The sequence below is a fragment of the Podarcis liolepis genome, assembly GCF_965112155.1.
Source record: "Podarcis liolepis genome assembly, chromosome: 14".
Classification (NCBI taxonomy): domain Eukaryota; kingdom Metazoa; phylum Chordata; class Lepidosauria; order Squamata; family Lacertidae; genus Podarcis; species Podarcis liolepis.
The window spans coordinates 37,322,502-37,342,745 of NC_139569.1; the positions used below are offsets into that span (position 1 = coordinate 37,322,502).

The 20,244-nt window shown below is 44.6% G+C and overlaps 1 protein-coding gene across 6 annotated transcripts in view; it reads left to right on the plus strand.

Moving 5' to 3' along the window:
• ZFAND6 (zinc finger AN1-type containing 6) overlaps positions 1-20,244 on the plus strand; it is a 77,413-nt gene that overhangs the window by 42,756 nt on the left and 14,413 nt on the right. For all 6 annotated transcript variants that reach the window (XM_083475372.1, XM_083475376.1, XM_083475371.1 and 3 more), the window contains exons 2-4: positions 13,673-13,843; positions 16,370-16,481; positions 17,528-17,634. In XM_083475372.1, the coding sequence (XP_083331498.1) occupies positions 13,690-13,843; positions 16,370-16,481; positions 17,528-17,634 (373 nt within the window). In that variant the 5' untranslated portion in view covers positions 13,673-13,689. The remainder of the gene's footprint in view (positions 1-13,672; positions 13,844-16,369; positions 16,482-17,527; positions 17,635-20,244) is intronic.

Genomic DNA, 20,244 nt, shown 5'->3' on the forward strand with positions numbered 1-20,244 from the left:
AAAACTGCATTGCCTTACTTGCATTATTCATGCTTGGCATTTATAAAGTGCTTTGATCGCTCAGCAGCATTATCACATAAACGTTGATCAGTACGGGAATGTGCTTAGGTCAGTCTCCAGCTCATGCAGAACTCTTTCTCCTTCTCATCCTGGAGACCGGTTAGATTCATCAATTTAAAACTTTCAGTCAACTAAAAAGATGTCCCATATTAATTGGGCAACAATTTTTTTAAAAAAATACACTGAATAGATGTCCCAGACCCTCCAAGTGTCCCAATTTTCCAGAGACAGTCCCAGATTTACAGAAGTCATCCCAGGTGTCCCTATTTTCCGTGGAGTAATGTTGGAGGGTAGGGAATTATCTGACCCCCGAGCCATCTGAAGGCAGCCCTGTATAGGGAAGTTTTAAAACATTAAATGCTTTATTTATTTTGTTTTTATATATGTTGAAAGCCACCCAGAGTGGCTGGGCCAACTCAGTCATATGGGTGGGGTATAAATAGTAAAATTATTATTATGGAATAGGATGCCACTATTTTCATCGGAAAAATGTTGGAGGATATGGATCTCCCGGTACTTTGCCAGGGTATATATCTTAGGCCATAGGGTGCATTCACCTGCTAAAGCAAAGCAGCTTTAAGTCTGGATGGGAGACACATGGCAACCCCATGAACATTGCCTTGAGCATATGGCAGGAAAAGGACAATATGTAAATGTATGAAATGCTGATGATACAGCTATTTACCCTGGCCGTTTGAGATATATATATTTTAGGGCCCACCCTATTCCTGTGATTGCAGTTTGTTTTAACTGCTTTTGAATGTTGTACTTCTAATTGACCCACCCTAGGACCTTAGTGTGAAGGGCGGGTAAACATTGCTAATGATAATAATAATAATGAGATTACGATATCTAGTTTATTCATTCATGATACTGTCTTTGGCCAACACTTTGTGTGTATTCTGCTATTTAGGCATTTCTTCAGTTGGATAACAATGACTCTGGAAAGCTAAGTGAATGATATGCCAAGATGTTCTCATAGTAATGACATCTTAGACTTGTGAATTGGTACTTGCCTTGTCACTTGCTTCAGGGATTCACATTACATCAGGCAGAAGGGTTTCAGTAAATGGGAGCAATATTGACTAGATTTCTCTTTCTTTCAGTATTAGCAGGAAATAACTAGTGTAGATTTCTGAAACTGTTGTTTCAGAACAACTAGTCCATGTTGTGGACTAGTAACCTGAGAGTGCATGGCTTCACTTCTTCAGTAAGAATGGACCTGGTGTGTGTGTTTAAGTACATCTCATTTTGGCAGACTGATTCCTTCCTTAAGTAGGAACGCTTGAGGAAATTAAACTAAACTCATCTGCATCTGCATCTCCTGCACGAATTGTAATTTAGTTTGTGCAGATTGTAATTTAGTTATCTACTGGCTTTTAGGCTTCCTAAAACCGCCAACATGGTTCCTTGTTTCAAAAATATATTAACATGCATTTATCAGAAATATTTATCTCGAGAGCAAATATGTTGAAAGGGGTATATTTAAATGTTGATTTGTGTGCTTTGTGTTTGGAAAATGTCAACACACTGACAGAGAAACATTGATTGTTGTTGTTGTTGTTGTTCTTTTGAACTTATCATACAAACCCTGGTTGAAGACTGTGCTGCTTGGGGTTCAAACAGCTACTTCAGGCATGCTTATTATGTCTTGGGCACGCTCAGTGGAATTATTGGCCCTCTAGAGCAAGGTTTCCCAAACTTGGGTCACCAGCTGTTTTTGGACTACAAGTCCCATCATCCCTGACCCCTGCTCCTGCTAGGTAGGAATGATGGGAGTTGTAGTCCCCAAACATCTGGAGACCAAAGTTTGGGAAAGCCTGCTGTGCCACAAACTGCTTTTGTAAAACAAATTCCTAGGCTGCAAAAGTGGTTTGCCATGTGTTGTGACGAGGCTGGTCCAAATACATAAATAAATACAAACATTCATACACTGCCGAAGACTCCCTTCGACCTACAGAAATAGCTGGGCTGTTCATTGCCTGTCTTTCTCTTTCAAGATAGGGTGGTCAGAATCCATAGGGTGGTGATCTCCAAATGAAGAGTTGTGTAAACTCAGCTCAGTTCCCCATCTGTCTCTCAGCCAGCCTTCCCTTCTAAAAATAGCACCCCCTTTCTCCCTCCCTATTCTTAGACGGTGCATTAAGTTCAGAGTGTCAAAGCAGGAAGTAGCGGTCAAGTAGGGAAGCAGCCACGGGTACTTCCTTGGGGTTAAAAGTAAGATAGACGTCACGTGTTGGCTAGCGTCTAATCTCGCCTTCCTGCAAAGCCAGTGATTCTTCTCTCCTTGCAATATTAATCGTCCTTGCTAACGCGTGCGCACACTCCTGTTCAATCCGTATTCATCCAGGCAGCTTGATTTTTGTGACAAGATGACACAATAGGAAATTGGCATCCTGCCACATAGTGTGTATAAATCATTGTGCTCTTTCTTTGGTTGGAAAGAGGGTGTGAATGCAGTTGTCAGGAGTATCTGTCTTTCTTCCTGTATACGGATTCTTTCCACGGTTTGTTTGTTTTTTCTAGTGTGCAGTTGGACACAGAATGTACAACTGGGAGGGAAATGTGCAGTTGGAAAGCTGATTATGTGCACTTGGAAAGGGGGGGTATAACTGGACATACATCAGGTCTATGTGCTCATTAACCCCTTAAACAACAGGCAATGCCAGGGACAGCGTATACACATTATTTGGTAAAGTGCACTCAGTTTCCATACTTAAACTGCCCAAACCATATTAAAATGCCTTCCTTTTTCAGCAGAACCACTTCTTCTTAATCTTCAAGCAGGCAACACTTTGTTGCATCCTTGCAACTAAGCTTTAAAGTTAACCTTGGACCTGTCTTGCATCCCGTTCCTTCTTTGGCAGCCAAGTAGCTGGTCTGGGGCAATGTTAGAAACTCAGATATATATATAAACTAGGCGCCAAATGGCTCCTTAAACCAAGGTTGCAGTCACCAAAATGGAATGCCTTGGGCAAGATGGCTCTAAAGTCTTACTTTTCAAATGATGGACTGTGATTGATTCTCAGTTGGCGAGTTCAGATGACAACCTTGAGCTAGGTTAAGAGCTCTGAGAAAGAAGAAAAGTCACTTGATCCAGGTGTACATTGGCAAAATCCAACCTCTCTGTCTTAATGGTGACTCCTCCTGCTCAGGCTGCACAGAAAAAACAATATGGTTCCAGAAATTCATCTGATTGTGCAAATAAAATATAAGTGATAGAATTCTACAGGATGGGGTATTAGTGTGTGAAAACAGTCCTAATCCAATGATCCCCAGATGGTGGAAAGGCCAGGTGCCATCCTGGCACCTGGGCATCTTCACTTGGTTGCAAGTGGTTGAAAGCCAGGTGCAAAATGTGCCTGGTGCCTAAAGGTAAAGGGACCCCTGACCATTAGGTCCAGTCGTGGCCGACTCTGGGGTTGCAGCGCTCATCTCGCTTTATTGGCCAAGGGAGCCGGCGTACAGCTTCCGGGTCATGTGGCCAGCGTGACTAAGCCACTTCTGGCGAACCAGAGCAGCGCGTGGAAACGACGTTTACCTTGCCGCTGGAGCGGTACCTATTTATCTACTTGCACTTTGACGTGCTTTCGAACTGCTAGGTTGGCAGGAGCAGGGACCGAGCAACGGGAGCTCACCCCGTTGTGGATATTCGAACTGCTAACCTTCTGATTGGCAAGTCCTGGGCTCTGTGGTTTAACCCACAGCAACACCCACTTCCCTCCACAGCACCACCCATGTCTAGCACGTTTCAAACACTGTCTGGGCTCCCATTCAGCCAATGGTGGCATATTATAATAGGTGCAAAGATAGAAGTTTCCTGTTTCTGCAAGTAGTCGGGCCGTGCTTTTATTTTTTAGTACAACACTTGCACTTATGAGTCTCTTGATGTTGGATAATGGGGTTTGGCAGCAAACACGCAGCCAAGCACCTGCACAGTGTTTATGTAATTTGGCGACCCTGAAAATAATTTGACCTTGTCCTCAAAGGCACACTCTCAACACACTCAGTGCCCAGAATTTGATCAATGAAAACAGTTGTTGTCATTTGCTTTCCTGAAGGAGTGTTACAGTCACCATTTTTTTATGTCCTTCCTTCTCCCCCAAACTCCGTGAGAGACAGGGAGAGAACTTCAGCTTGGTATGAGAGGCAGAGGAGATCCGGACAGCCACTACTAATATATTTTAATCCCCTCTGGGTTTGCTGAGTTAACTCCTCTGTTTCCTAGTCAGTTTTTTCAGATCGCCCAGGTGAGTCTGAAATAAACCATATAGAAACCCTCTGGGAAAAGCTTTCATTTGTTGGCAACTTGATTCTGCAGACCATCCTTAGAAATAGGAATAATTAAGCGGCGTGTCTTAAATAAAATAAATAAACCCTTCTGTTTGCAGAGCGCACTGAAGACAACTGCTAAGCTGATTCTGGCTCTGCCTTGACTCCACTGAGTCACCTGGCTGAAGGAGCAACTTGTGCAGAGTTTATTCCTGCTTTGGTGCGGGCTTGTTTGTTTTTGAATTCACATGAGACTAAATATCATTTTTCTCATTTGAAAGTATTTTTTGGACCATGATCAGGCTATAGTTCAGAAAATCTGTTGAGATTTTAGCAGGCCTGGCAGTATCGGAATAGGCCCAGGCCACAAACTTGTATCTCACTGGCCTTCAGTTTCTCTAGAGGTCTGGTGTTAATTGGCCTACCTAGTTTGGTCTGTGGGGCCTGGTAGATGTCAATCTGGGAGTCTCTTTAAGCTTGTGCTGCAGCTGCTATATATAAACTGAGAGGAGAAGAGCTGGAGTAGGGAAGATGAAGAACTGGCAAGTGGTTGTCTCCTTCCTTCCTTCCTTCCTTCCTTCCTTCCTTCCTTCCTTCCTTCCTCTCTCTCTCTCTCTCTCTCTCTCTCTCTCTTCAAACTTCAGTTGTTGAATGTAATACGTCCCGGAAGCCCATTCAGTTTCCGAAATGTTTGACAACCGATGCACGGCTTCCAATTGGTTGCAAGAGCTTGCTGTACTCAGCAGAAGCTGCGTTGGACGTTGGCTTCCGAAAAATGTTCAAAAGCCGGAGCATTTACTTCCGGGTTTTAGGCATTTGGGAGCTGAAACATTCCAAAATGGAGCAGTTTGGGAACTGAGGTTTGACACTGTGTGTGTGTATGTGTGATATACATATACATATACACCCCTGATCTCACAAGCACCCAAGCAATAATACCATAAGCAAGGAGCAAAGCACACCTTGTTCATTTGGCTTTTTACACTTGTTATTTTGGGATGTCCAACAGGGAATTTGTGCAACTGGAAAATCTCATTTAAAAAACCAAAAACCTGTTTCTTTGATGTGAAATCCTAAATCTATAGATTTCCCCCCTCTTTTTGAAAGTGCTTTTTGCGAAACATCTGAGGCTTTGGTCTAAAAATAGTAAAACCTGCCATTTGCTGAGACAAATGTGGCAATGTCCCCTTTTTAAAGAAGAAAATGTTTTTCATATCCTCTGGGCAGAACTGTTTTTTCGTGCTTTGCTGTTTACGTGCATAGTTTGAACAAGCAGAAAGCAGAAGTATCAGAGCAACTTCAGACGAAGTGTTCTACCTGGGGACAGAGAACTCTGATAAAACATGCTCTGCGGGTAGGCAATTCCAGACCTGCTTCCTGACCTCTCCACGCAAAGGCAGAAGAACTGGGAAAGACATCTTCTGACCTGAGGCCAATGAAAGCTGCTGACAGTCAAAGATAGTACTAGGCTACTGGATCAATGATCTGGCACAGGATAAGGGCGGGTTGTGTTGTGGAGTTTTGTTTCTTTTGCTGTAGAACTGAGTTGGCTGAAATTAATTTTCAAGGGCATTGACTTGGATTGAGCCAGAAATTTACTCTTGAATGGCCAGTTCTGAAATCATAGAGTGGAAATTAAATATTAACCGTGTTCCCTTTTGCTTCTGGATGCCCCAAACTGCATACCAACAAGCAGGATACACTCACATTTTGTGTGTTTCATCTTTGAACAGGGTGTACTAAAGGAAAGGGATTAGTGCCTTTGCTTACCATACGAAAGACAGACAGACACAAGGCATTTTGTTCGGAAGTTAAACCTTGCAATATATCCCAATACAATGGTACCTCTGGTTGCGAACGGGATCCGTTCTGGAGCCCCGTTCGCAACCTGAGCAGAACGCAACCCGAGTCTGCGTGTGTCGTGATTCGCCACTTCTGTGCATGCGCGTGACATCATTTTGAGTGCATGTGCAAGCAGTGAAACCCGGAAGTAACCCTTTCCGGTATTTCCGGGTCGCTATGGGACACAACCTGAAGCAAACACAACACGAGGTATGACTGTATATCACGGTGTCGGAAAGGTGGGAGGAAGAAGGCGGTTGCCCCCCCGCCCTCGGCAACTGGCCACACAGACAATCAGCAGCATCATGCGCAGCTTCTGCCGCTTCATGGTGAGGGTGGGCTGCACAGCCCCGGGCAGAGCGCATCTGCAAGGGCACCTCATGGCAACGCAAACACGGACCCCTGGAGCGCCGCCAGCCTCCCTGGAGCTCTCATCTTGCAAGTGGTGGCTACCAGGAGCTACCCTCTGGAATGTCACGCAAGGCACAGGAGGCAGCTCTGTTCCACCTGGGTGTAGCTCAGCACCTGGCATGAGGAGAAAGGGAGTGAGGAAGCAGCCGCTTGCAGGACCAGAGAAAGAAGCAGAGGTGCTGGCTGGCTGGCAAGCCTTACTTGAGTCTTGGGCTCCCAAGGCTGGCGGCTGGGCTGAGGGAGGAGTTGGCAATCATTGGGCAGCCTTGCATGGCGCCTGGGAGCGAAGTGCGCAATGCTGGCTGCGCCCAGGGGGAGCGGGGGTTCGCGACACATTGCCTGCCCCAAAACTCTGAAATCGCGATCTCAACTTTAGATCAGTTTTGGACGATGAATCGATACATGACTCAGCTCTACTCGTAGCACTAGAAGTCGGGGAGATCCAACAGAGATTCAGGACAGACAAATGAAAGTCATTATTCACACAGCTCTTGGTTTTAATTCTCTCCCACAAGCGGCAGTGATAGCCACCAGCCCAGATGGCTGGGTTATTTTAAAGGATTAGACAAAGTCATGGAGGAGAAGGCTCTCAGTAGCTGCTACCCCTGATGGTAATTTGCTTCTGAATACCATTTGCTGAAAACCGCAGAAGGAGAGGGTTCTCTTTCACCTGGGTCCTGCTTGCAGCCTTCCCATAGGCATCTGGTTGGCCACTGTGAAAAAAGGATGCTGGACTGTATTGGCCAGGGGTCAGCAAAATTTTTCGGCAGGGGCCGGTCCACTGTCCCTCAGACCTTGTAGGGGGCCAGACTATATTTTGGAAAAAAAAATATGAATTCCTATGCCCCACAGATAACCCAGAGATGCATTTTAAATAAAAGCACACATTCTACTCATGTAAAAACACACTGATTCACGAACTGTCCGCGGGCCAGATTTAGAAGGCGATTGGGCCGCATCCGGCCCCCGGGCCTTAGTTTGTCTACCCATGGCATTGGCCATTGGCCTGATCCAGCAAGCTCTTCTTATGTTCTTAAGTGAGGCTTATTAGGGCAGTATAAAAGAACTGAAACAGCTAGCCCTGCCCATATTTTATTCTTGGAGTTCGCTGAAAGATCAGCATATGAGAATGATTCCCTACAGTTGTTATATACTGCCCAGTCTGTGACACTAATCAGAATTATTCTCCAGTCAGAAGTTTTTTAAAACTTTTCCGCGCTCATGAATGACTGTGGCCCGATTTCTAAGAGATAATTTCTCATCTTCTCAAAGGAAGAAGCGTTGTCATTTGACGGCCATCTAAAGAATTTTTTTTGTTGGGCTGTTTCATTTAGTCTTTTCTGCCCTCACAGGCACGTTAAGACACTTTGGCGTAAAGTGGTACATTCAAAACAATTAAAAACCAGTCAATAGCTTCTTAATAAATCACTTTGCTTCTGGAATTGACACTTCTGTGAAATGCTCTCCTTTCAGTCCACGCTCAGAGAGCCTGAGCTTTGTTTACTGCTCCTTTTCTTAAGTCGATATTGAAATGGCGTGCTGTAAAATAAAAGCTGGTGTCATGGCACTTCTTTATAAATCATGTTCAGAGTGGCATATTTCTGATAATTACTGTGATAGGACTTGAGGACCCGCGCAGTAGGATGCTGTGAAAGCTTTTTACTTAGGAAAGGGTGACTTTTCTCCTCCTCCCCACTTGCTGCTTGTCAGGAATGTTTCGTGTAAACGAAGTTTTTCCTGCTGTTTGCGTCTTCTTCGCCCTGAGATTAACCAGAGTTATTGGCGTGTTCCACTTTATAGCCCATTATAATCTTTGATCCTCAAGCCGGTGTTCCACTAATCCGTATCACAGCTGCACTCAGCCTTTCTTGTAAGTAGTAATTACTGTTTCCGTGTAACTAAGCTATTCACGCCGTACTATAGACTCAAAGGCCTGCTCTGAAGATGAAACTTCCTAAAATTATTGATTGAATTTGTTTCCCATTCTTCCTCCCAAAGGAGTCCAAGGCAGCAAATGTATATACAGTTTTAAAACAAAACCAAAATGCTCTAAAAACACCTGAAAGCAGTTGCAATTGAAAACAGACTTCCAGCAAATGATTTCAAGATTCCCAGGAATCGTAGTCTTCAACCACCAAATGTCTATTTTTCTAAACAAATCACATGTCTCAGGGCGATAAAATCACAATATAAAAACACAGAATGTAAACAAGAATGTTTTCAAATTCCTCCTGAAAGTTAATAATGATGGAGACAGGCACACCTCACTAGGGAAGGCATTCCACAACCATGGGACCACCAATGAAAAGGCCCTGTCGTGGGGCAGTTCCAACCAGGCAGCTCTGGTGGCCCCACATCACAGAATTGTAGAGTTGGGAGGGACTGTGAGGATCATCTAGTCCAATCCCCTGCAATGCAGGGATCTTTCACCCATAGTTGGGCTCAAACCAACAACCCTGAGATTGAGAGTCTCATGTTCTACCAACTGAGCTGTCCCAGGCCTCACCTGCTGATCATAGAGGCCATGACAGTTGGCATAGAAAAAGGTACACTATTGGGTCCCAAGCCATTTGCGGCTTTATATTCTAGGATTAACACGTTTCATGTGGCCTGGTAAGACATTGGTTGAAGGCATTTCAAATGTTCTTGCAATCCGCCTCCCCGAGGGTGGTGGAAATAGAGCAAAGATGGAACTCTGGTTTCTCCTGATAGGAGTTTAGACAAACACAACCCAAATACTATCAACTCTTCAGCTCTTTGCCTCCCGCTCTCTTCCTGGCCTAAGTTCCTGCCTTGGATACCTGTTTCAGTTTCATAAGTTTGTGTCCACGTAGTGTTGCATATTTGCATTTAGTAAATCTTGATTTGGGGGAGGTGGGGGTTGAAAATGATGTAACATTTTGGTGGCCATACTTATAAATATTGTGTTCTCTCCAACTAAGTCCTACTCGGAGAGGACACACTGAAATGAATGAACCTAAGTTAGTCATGTTCATTAACTTCAATATGAGCACGCTTGATTGGAGCCAAATCCTTCCTCATCAAAGCTCGGCACGTAAACATTGGTTATCTTGCAGCCAACATGGTGCCCTCCAGGAGTTACTGGACTACAAATCCCACCATCCATGACCATTGGCCGTACTGGCTGGGGCTGATGGAAGTTGGAGTTCAACAACATTATGCTGGCTCAGTGCTGTCCCCCCTGGCTCAGGATATACCTGTTGACTTCTGCTCTTGCTTTCCTGTGACTTAACAGTATTAGCAGACTGCCACTGGGTATTTCTTTCTGCACCTTTCTCTCCTAGCTGTGTTTGATGGGCACCCTTGTTTTCTTGATCAAAATTATTTGAAAGTTGCAGTCTTTCTGAGCCAGTCTTGCTTAGGAGTTGATTGGGGCCACAGTGGCCACTGAAGACACTACACAGGTTGGGGTACAGCATGTGCCTGGATAGCTCAGTTGGTTAGAGCATGGCGTTGATAACGCCAAGGTTGCAGGTTTGATCCCTGTATGGGACAGCTGCATATTCCTGCATTGCAGTGAGTTGGATTAGATGGTTTTCAGAGTCCCTTCCTACTCTGATTTTATGATTTCTATGTTTACACTGTAACAAACAGTTGGTTAAGCTGTGACTCAAGATCCTGATTCCTCCTCACTCACCCTAGTTGAAATTGGCTCTTTGTATAGGAGGATTAAAAGCCTGAGATTTGGGGGCTAATCCTACTAAATGCAGCTGTCTCTGATCCTATTAATTGGCTTCTGTAGCCTGGGAATGCTAACAGGTATGCAAGGTTTCGAGGCTGGAGTAGTAATATTAAATAACAACTCCTGGCTTTGCTTTCTTGCATCCTCATGCTCCACAGTCATCAGCAATTGTTCAGCTGTTGTTTCTTGGTAGTGTTAAGCTGAATGAGATCACTTGCGCCTTGGTAGGTTTATTGAATCACACACTCTCTCGCCTCCAACCCTGTTGGAGGTGATCATTCATTTCCCTCACCGCTTAAGACCCGCTTGATGCTCTTCCAGATGTTGTTGGACTACAACTTCCATCATCTGTTGGCTGGGGCTGATGGGAATTGTAGTCTTGAAACATCTGGAGGGCAGCGGAGAAGACAGCTCAAGACCATGTGATCCCTTCAAACCCTTCACTAGCTGCTGCCTTGCCCTCTTAATTTTTAAAGCTAATCACAGCCCAGCTCTCACAGCCCAATATTTATTCATCCACAGTCTGTGCTCTTCAGACTCATCTACCTTTGTTGGACTAGACGGGTCTCTGGTAGGGCGGTTCCTATGACAGGGTGGGTGATTGAGGAGAAGGCTATCAATGACTACAACTCATGACGGCTGAGATTATCTCCATTGTTGGCGACATTGAGTCTCTGAATGATAGTTGCGCAGGGTCACAAGTGGAAGGGGGGTGTCGTTGCATCAGGTTGGCCACTGTGTGAACTTGGGTGCTGGACTAGAGGGACCTTTGACATGAATCCAGCAGGGCTCGTCTTAGGTTCTTACCTTTCCCCTTGTTTCTCCATATGGCTCCTCACCTCTTTCAAAGTCTGTTCTTCCATAAAGCCTCGCCTTACCCAAAAGTCTTAATCACCACCTGAAACAAAAGCTGACATCTCCCAACCTCTCCAGGCACCACTAGCAGATCTAGATTGTACACTCTTTGGCACAGCACCCTGTTACTACTACTACAAAGCGGCCCTGTATGTCAAAGGGCTGGTATGAAGTTCTTTGTATTGTTAATAGAGCATTTTCCACCTGCATTGTTGATTTCAGGACCAAACTAGGCTGTGTCTACATAGGGGGAGCATACATGGCTCTTCCCCCAACCCCCATGGAAAAGCAATCTTTGAGGAGACAAATAGCGGGAAGAGAAAGGGTTAAATATCCTTCTCACCCCTCCCTCCACAGCTGCTTTTTGTCAGGGGTCAGGAAAGGAACCCAGTACTGTACACTTAACTGATAAGCTTGCTGCATAATGTCCCCTTCTGCTCTCACTAACATGGCGAAATCTTGATCGGCTTTTAAGTTCAGCTTAATTTTTTTTTTTTTCATTTTCATCTGGGGTTTTTTCCCTGATTCTTGAGGAACTCAGGTTTATTTACATCTTCAATATTTTGTAAGTGTTGACAGTGTGCAGAATGCTTTTTCAAGAGTCCTTATCCTAGATGCTGTCTCCTGCCTTCATCCTCCAGCTACAAAATTGGGGAGCTGGCTCAGCTAGAACTGGATCTGGTTTTTCTTGTTCTTCTTCAGAGGTTTACTCATCCTCCTATACTACTTCCTGTTTTTGTCTATTTGACAGTGTTGGTTTCCCCCCCTCCCCCAACCTTCCTACACTGCCACTCATGGTTTTAATAAAATCACTCAAGTCAAACTTTCAGATTTCAGGGAATTGTTTCTGCATGCACTGAGCTGCCATGGATTTTCCTCCTGGCACCTCTGTTCTGGTATATGTTCTAGTCCAAGCACAGGCCCCATTTGCTCCATATATTTAAATCAGTCTCTAACCACTTTAAATAGTTACGACTTTCCCCAAAGAACTCTGGGAACTGTAGTTTTGTTAATGGTGTTGGAGGTTGCTAGGAGACCCCTATTCCCCTCACAGAACTACAATTCCCAGAGTTCCCTGGGAAGAGGACTTGAGTGTTAAACCACTCTGAGAATTAGAACCTGCACCCTGTTTGTTAACAGCTTTAATAATATTAATGACTGAAAATTGTAAAGTTTCATTACTCACTTCTCAGAAAGATTGGCTTAATAAAGTTTGGGATTTGGCTATAACGTCAAAAAACAAATTATCTAAGTATAAGAATTCCAAGTGATATGGAAGTCAATTATGGGAAAACTGGTTGCACCTCATACATTTTTGTCAAGAAAATAATTACCTCCCGCAATGCAAATTCAAGTAGGCTTTGAGTTTTGTTTCATTTTTGTTAATGGTAATTTTATGTTAAGGGATATTTCCTTGTAGAGTATTATTTCTGAAGTATTTTTCTCTGGAGCAGTTTTCCTTATAATTGTTAAGAATTGTCAAATGGTTGGGTAAAAATGTAAAAATACAGATTCAAGCTACAAAAGCTGAGGCGGCCAGAGACCATCTTGGCTTTAAGACCTGGAAGACCTGCCCCCTGCCTTGTGGCTTTCCCCCTTCTGGCCTAGAAAGGCCCTGACATACTCCAACTGCAAAAGCTGAACAGATGCTTAAACTGCAGTATTGTTTAGTGGGGTGCTGTTGGGTTTTTTGTTGTTGCTGGTGCTGCTGTTGATTTTTTTTTTTTATCTTTCTTTTCAGCTCTTATTTTGATTTATGTGGCAATTGTCCAGTTTTGTCAATTTTTATATTTATTGTTTATAGCTTCTGCAATTATGTATCCCCCCCGTAAGCTGCTTTGACCATGGTTTTAACTGTGGAAATACAGTGTACAAATACAGTGGTACCTCAGGTTACATACGCTTCAGGTTACAGACTCTGCTAACCCAGAAATAGTACCTCGGGTTAAGAACTTTGCTTCAGGATGAGAACAGAAATTGTGCTGCGGCGGCAGCGGGAGGCCCCATTAGCTAAAGTGGTGCTTCAGGTTAAGAACAGTTTCAGGTTAAGAACGGACCTCCAGAACGAATTAAGTACTTAACCCGAGATACCACTGTAAAATGATTGTGATGATAATGAGAGGCACTACAGTGGCTAGCCCTGGTCAAAGAACAAGCTTTTAGCTACAGCTCATAGTTTGCCCAGAGTAAGATATGTCACAATATTGCAATTATACCATCCTCTGCATTGCTGTTGTAAGCCAACTTGAATAAAAACGTCTTGCACCACCAGTGAAAGATGCATAGGCTGCAGCTTTGGCAAGTCTCCAGAGAAGAGAATTTCAATGGAGAGGGGCAGCCACTGACCACCTCTTTCTGCAAACTTCTTATGACTCGGTGTATAGATCCCGATGGTATACTTGAACTTAAAGGTCATGCTGGTCTCAGGTTGGTAGGGGCTTCATGATGACTTTGTGGAATGTCTCGAATGCAAAAAACTTAAGGGCGGGTCTGAACTCCTTGACTAACCCGACTCTCTTGTTTTCCCAGGTCACTAGAAAAAGAGTATGGCTCAAGAAACCAACCATAGCCAAGTGCCTATGCTTTGTTCTACTGGGTGCGGATTTTACGGAAACCCTCGTACGAATGGCATGTGTTCGGTATGCTATAAAGAACATCTTCAACGGCAGAATGGTAGTAATGGTAGAATTAGCCCACCAGGTGAGTTCAGATCTCCAAAATGTGTCAGGGTTGACTTCTAGATGCACAAGCCCATGTGGCTGCGGTAGGGAACCTCCAGTTTGCTGGTCAGTTTGGTCCATAAAGCCATCTCTCTCCCCCCCCCCCACTCTCCCAAACCAATCAGCTGACGTCACTGGGTGACATCAGGCGATGGGCAGGTTGTGGGGTTCACTCCTGCCAGGTGCTGCAGGTAACATAGAGGAACTTTAGCCACATCGTGGTGTTTCCGTGTGCTTTGGCTTCCATCACGGTGTTCTGTTGCACCAGAAGCTGTTTAGACATGCTGGAAAAATAATAATAATAATAATAATAATTATTATTATTATTATTATTATTTATTATTATTTTGTATCCCGCCCATCTGGCTGGGTTTCCCCAGTTACTCTGGGCAGCTTCCAACAAAATTAAAAGCACAATGAAACATTAAACATTAAAAACTTCCCTAAACAGGGCTGCTTTCAGATGTCTTTTTAAAGTCAGGTAGTTTTATTGCCTTGACATCTGCTGACATCACAGGGCAGGCGTCACTACCAAGAAGGCCCTCTGCCTGGTTCCCTGTCATGGCAAAATAATGGGGGTGGAGGCACTGTCTGTGGGCAAACGCCGGCTCCCTCAACCTGAAAGCGTGATGAGCACTGCAACCCCATAGTCGCCTTTGACTGGACTTAATCGTCCAGGGGTCCTTTCAGGATATAAGTGCATGGGTCAGATAATTGACAGGTGGGTGATCCCTACCAACTTGTCAGAGTTGGCCCACAGGGTGGCGGCAAGATAAAAATCTGGCCCACCAAGGCCCAAAAGATTCCGCACTCCTGCAAAGATCTCGTGACCTGTCCAAGACAGCTGGGATTTCCGCTTGGCCTGTGTATGTCGAATGGGCCATGCTAAGACTGCCTTCCTTTGTGTTGCAGCAGGCAGTTGCTAATTGTAGAACGGGAGAGAAAGAGAGAAGGAAAAGAAGAACTGTGACTAATTGTGTGTGGCCTGTAGTATCACCAAACAGATTATGATTCAGCTTCAAATGGAACATTAGGCCTACACAGTTTTAACAGGGGGGTTTTTTTGTCAGTATAGTCTAAGGGTCATTCTTGCAGCTCGTATTTTACTTGTGGTAAAGTATTGCAAGCTTAGTCTGCCCGGCACTGCCGTAAATAGCTGTAGAGCAGGAGCGGGGAGAAGTGTTCAGCCTGAGGGCTGCTTTCCCTTCTGTGCAGTCTTCCAGGGGCCACATGCCAATAGTGGGCAGAGTCAGAGGCAAAAGTGACCTGAGTGTGAATCTTACCTTTGTACAGCAGGCTCATAGGAACCAACTCCTAGGGGGCAAGGTCTCTTCAGCCCCTAAAAAAATATATTTGAGGGGGCCAGCCAGTCGTCCTCCCCCCCCCCAGTTGATGGTCATTGCCATTCAGCTGGTGTGCATGTACTGCGTCTTGGCGATCGATTATGTGGGTTACCTGCTCCCCCAATATTTTATTCAAGTTGGCACCCTGTCCTCCATCCAGGCCAACTGCATTATTAGAGTATTAAGTGCACATTCCAGACTGGCAGGAAGGCTGCAAGGTGGGGCTGGTGAGAGAGGTCTTGAGGGCCAGGTACAGAGGTCTAAGGGGCCGCATTTGGCCTCTGGTTCCAAAGTTTCCCATCCCTGCCATATTGAGGGACTGGTTTGTTTGTGAGCCAAAACCGGCCAATGTAGGAAGGGATAGCTATGTTGAGGAGAGAGAGAAAAACAGGTGATCTGGAAACAGCTGCTGCCAAATTAAAACGGCAACACGCGACTTGCAGAACCTCCCATTACACTGTTGACCTTCCTGCCAAATAGCATGTTGCACATCATTTAGGATAGTGCAACTTTTCCAGGAAGCGACCATGAATACTTTCTTAACTTAGGCCACATCCACACCACCTGTTTAAAGCTCTATGATTCATTAGTGCAAAGCCATGTCAGAATTACTTAAAACAGCAGCCCTAAAAGTATGGCCTTATCTGCACTATTCACTTAAAGCAGTATCGTAAAGCCAATCCCCCATGAATTTGTCTGATCCTCTTTTAAAACCGTCCAAGCTGTTGGCCATCGCTGCAGTAAATTCCGTTGTTTAGCTATGTGTAGTGTGGATTGATTATCGTCCCCCGAAGAGGTATTCTTTGTGTTTTTAAAATATCAAATTTTATCTTACTTGAATTTTAAAAACACATTAAATTCAAAGGCACAATTGCCATCTCTTGTAGTTGGGCATATATAATTGAATTGTAGTCCAACCCCTGCAATGCAGAAATATGCAGCTGTCCCATAGGGGGATCGAACCTGCAACGTTGGCATTATCGGCACCCTGCTCTAAGCAACTGAGGTGTGGTTAATAACTTAGGTGTAGATTTCATTCTGTCCTGAAATCATCACAGCCTAAAGTCTCCCCCAGCCCTAAGATTGCAACATCAAGCCTATGGTGTCCAGTTGTCTTCTAGCGTGGCCAATTGCTGTCTTAACACGAGTGCCTCTTCTTTCAGCAACTTCTGTTAGTAGCCTAACTGAGTCTTTACCAGTTCAATGCACTGAAGGCAGCATCCAGGAAACTTCATCAACACTAGATTCTACACCTGTACCACCTATGCAGCCAAGGTAAACGTTGCCATCCTGTGTATGTGTGTGTCAAAGGCCTATGTGGAATTGTTACCATAATGTTAATTGCGGCATTTTCTATTTTGGGGACAGAATGGTATCTGCATGAATGAGAGCATTCTCCCTTTTTTGGATTGGGAGTGCTGCACTATAGCTGTCTGTGATAGTTTCGTTAATGTATCTGGGGACAGAGCAGGAGCCCGTCTTTCTACTCCCTATAATAGCAAAACTCAGGTGCTGAGTGCTGATAGTTACTTAGACGGAACAGGAAAATGTGAGGGAGGCATTGCCATACTCAGGTGTGCTTTGAGGTTTGTAAAAGTACCCAGATTTGCCGGGGTGCTCCCCAAAGATGGCCCCATACAGATGTTGACTGGGGAAGATCTCAGCTTAAAACTTGTTGGAATGGGCAATGGCACAGCAAAATCTGCACCTCAATGTATGACCTAAATGCTTGTAAGATAAGCATTTGCACTTTGAATTGGAAGCATGCCAGTGAATCTGCTTTGGAGCTGGCAGCTCTGGTCCCAGTACCTGTCCCCAGTTTCTGAACAGTCTTTCAAAGACAGTTATATTATTTTCAGAGCTCTGTGCTAAATATACAAGATAAACACAGTGGAGGCTAGTCCGTGGGGGTAAATGTGACACTGCCTTCATCCACCCATCAGCTGACCATCTTCTTAAATTACAAGCAGTCCAATGGGTGGCAGCACTTGTCTTTGGACAAATACTTTGCTTCTGATGATTTTATTCGTTTTGTAATTTTGTTTCTGCCCTGCCTTTCCTTCGAGGAGCTTAAGATGACAACCGTGGCTCCCTTTCCCTGTTTATCCTCACGCCAGCAGAGAGAGAGAGAGGAACTGACTCCAGGTCACTTAGCAGCATCATGGCCCAGTAGCATCTCGAACCCTGGTGTCTATAATATCAAGTTGCCTTTATAAGCAGTTGAAACAGTTGCCTGCCATAAGCAAATATTTCATGTGCTAGTTATGGCAAAGCCTGTACCACTTTCTAAAGAAATTCTCTCCCTGCCACCCCGCTTCTAGCCCTGTGTCAAGCCCATCATCACTCTTAGCAGAATCTGTAGCAACATGTGAAGTGGAAAGTACAGACATAGTGGACAAGGCAGGACCTGAAAGAGAAGATGTCCAAGGTTAGTATATGAACTAGTTGGATGCCTTCACTGTCTTTGTTTATGCTTTTTTGGAATGCCTTGAAACACGAAGAGAAAACATACATTGTTGTCCTATTTGATCTACTGCTGGTTATCAATAACTCTGCAATGCCAATTGTCAAAAACTGTAGAGGCCAGAACTGAAAAGAAGAGACTTGAATTGTACACTGGCATTTCCCAGTGAGCTTGCTGACAATTGCATCTCCTTGAGAGTGGAGAGAATCTGTAAGCACTTAATAATTTGTCACAGAAGTATAAGGCAACATGAATGTGCCAGGATTTCTCACCTCCCCCCCCCCGAAAAAAATACTACTGTTTAAGCATTTTGGAAAGAGGTAAATAAAGCAGTTGGGTGAGCAGCTCTGCATGACCAGAAATTTAATCTTACTGGTTTCGGACTCCAGTAAATCCCATCTTTTGTCTACCAGCCCCTTTTGATTCCAAAGCTTGAGTGTGTTTGTTTATCTTGCTATATTCAGTCATATACTGCATATCCAGATTAATGCCATGGACATGAATATTTCAGCCATCCAGTTCTTATCTCGCTTAATTTGAATCCACCCTGTGGCTTTGCAAAGAAATCACCTATATGTGTGAAGCTGAATTTCACTGCAACAAGCCTAACAGACTTTAAAGTTTCTTGTCAGTTGTGTGGCAAGTAATGCAGTTATGCAAAAGTACCTGTGTTAGTCTTTTGCTGAAAGAGAGTCCTGGGACTTATTATGACATGAGCTTATGCAGGAAAAAAATAAAAATCTTGCCACAATAGATTTTTTTTTAAATCAGCATGGTAACATATAACTCCTTTGCATGTGGGTTTTTTAAAGTGACATTCAAGGAGATTCCCCTTTAAAATTGCTATATGTATTGTTCATGGAACTGAGCTTTCATTGACAGATGTTGGGGCATCCTTGTGCCCTTTGGGCACAGATAACAGTGGAGAGTCTGGGCCCCCAAAACCTGCCTTTGAGCATTCTAAAAACAGATTGTGCTCAGTTTCATCTTTTAGGGGGTTTTTTTTGCACAGTGACTCTAAACCATGTCATTAATACAGTTAACAATGTGATCCTTCCTACCTAGAAGTGAGTCTCACTGTGTTCAGGGAGACTTACCCCCACGTGAAGCGTGCCTAAGATTATTTGAGTGTTCCTGAAATTCAGAAACACAAGCAGCAGTGCTCTTTCTCACACACATTCTGGGAAGACGCAGTGAAATGACATAAGCACAGCATTACTCAGCTCATGCACCCATCTCTGTGTACTCATTTCTGCCATGGGGGTAGCTGTTGCAGATGGCTTGCCAGTTAAGCTGGATCTCAGACACACACTTGACAGCTAGGGCCTTGAGATAAGAAAAGGGGTATTAGACGAGTGCTGTGTGTACTAGAGTAAGCGAAAGCTTTATCTGTATTTTCCTTTGGTCCACTCCCAGTATAACATAGCAGGGTTTCTTCCTTTCTTAAGAGAAGCCCTTGTGGGCTCCCCCTTGTGCTCATTGGGCTACTGATCACATCTTCTGCCTTTGGTGGGGGTTTTTTTTTGTTTGTTTCATTGTCCTTCTTTTAGCTAAGCAATACCTGCCCTTTTGGTTCTGTGGTCTGGGCTCTGATTTGCTGCATATTCAAAACAGAGCACTGGTGTGGGGTTTTAAAAGAAAACACTACACTGAGGTCAGAGGAAGGGGCCTTCTACCAGGTCTAATAATTTGTCCCCAAGAGCCTGCCATTGTCTGTTCTGACTGGCAGTGACTCCAGGATCCCAGGCAGGGATTTTCTCATTTTTGACTGAAGAGTCCATGGATTGAACTTGGGAGCTTCTTGATGCAAAGCATGTACTCCACTACTGAGCAGTGGTCTCTTGCCTGTATAGAAATGTGGCCACTCACTGGCTTGAGCCACTTCTGGGTGGGCAGGGGGAAGAGCCTTAGCTGCAGCTGAGCTTTCTTCCTTGCTAAAACCAGCTGTGTTTGTCTATGTGAATGTGGCATAACCCCCTTTTCTGTTTGGAGCCATCTAATTCTCAGGGTGTTGTATTGTGTGATACCACATCTGTAAAAGAGATGTGAGCTGGGTCTCCTAGCCATAGAACGGATGGTGCACTGTGAGCATGACCACTGACCAAGGGTGATGGAAGTTGTAGTCTGACTACATCTAGAAAGCACCACATTGAGTGATGCTGCTCCAGACCCTCTCGTGTGCTTGCCAGTTTCTCGCGGAGTGAAGGTGGGATGTAAACCCTGATGTGAAATATAAATGAAGGGGGCACAAAGCCTAAACAGAATGGAACAAAGTTGCTAAAATGCAGTGCCGTATATATATATTCTTTGTTTATATCGGGGATCGGCAAGGTCTATCTTGCCTGGGTCAGATTGGTCCCGCGGAGATTCCTCCGTGGGCTGGATTATGTCCGTGCCTGCGATTTTCAGCATCTGTGTGTGCACAGACGTGATTTCCAGCGCCGCGGAAGCAAGTCCCTGCGCTGCGCTGTGCCGGTATAGCGCAGCGCGAGAGCGGGCTCCTCGGTTCGGGGGTGGCTCGTGGGCCGGTCAAACAACCTCCATGGGCCACTTCCGGTCCATTGGCCTTAGGTT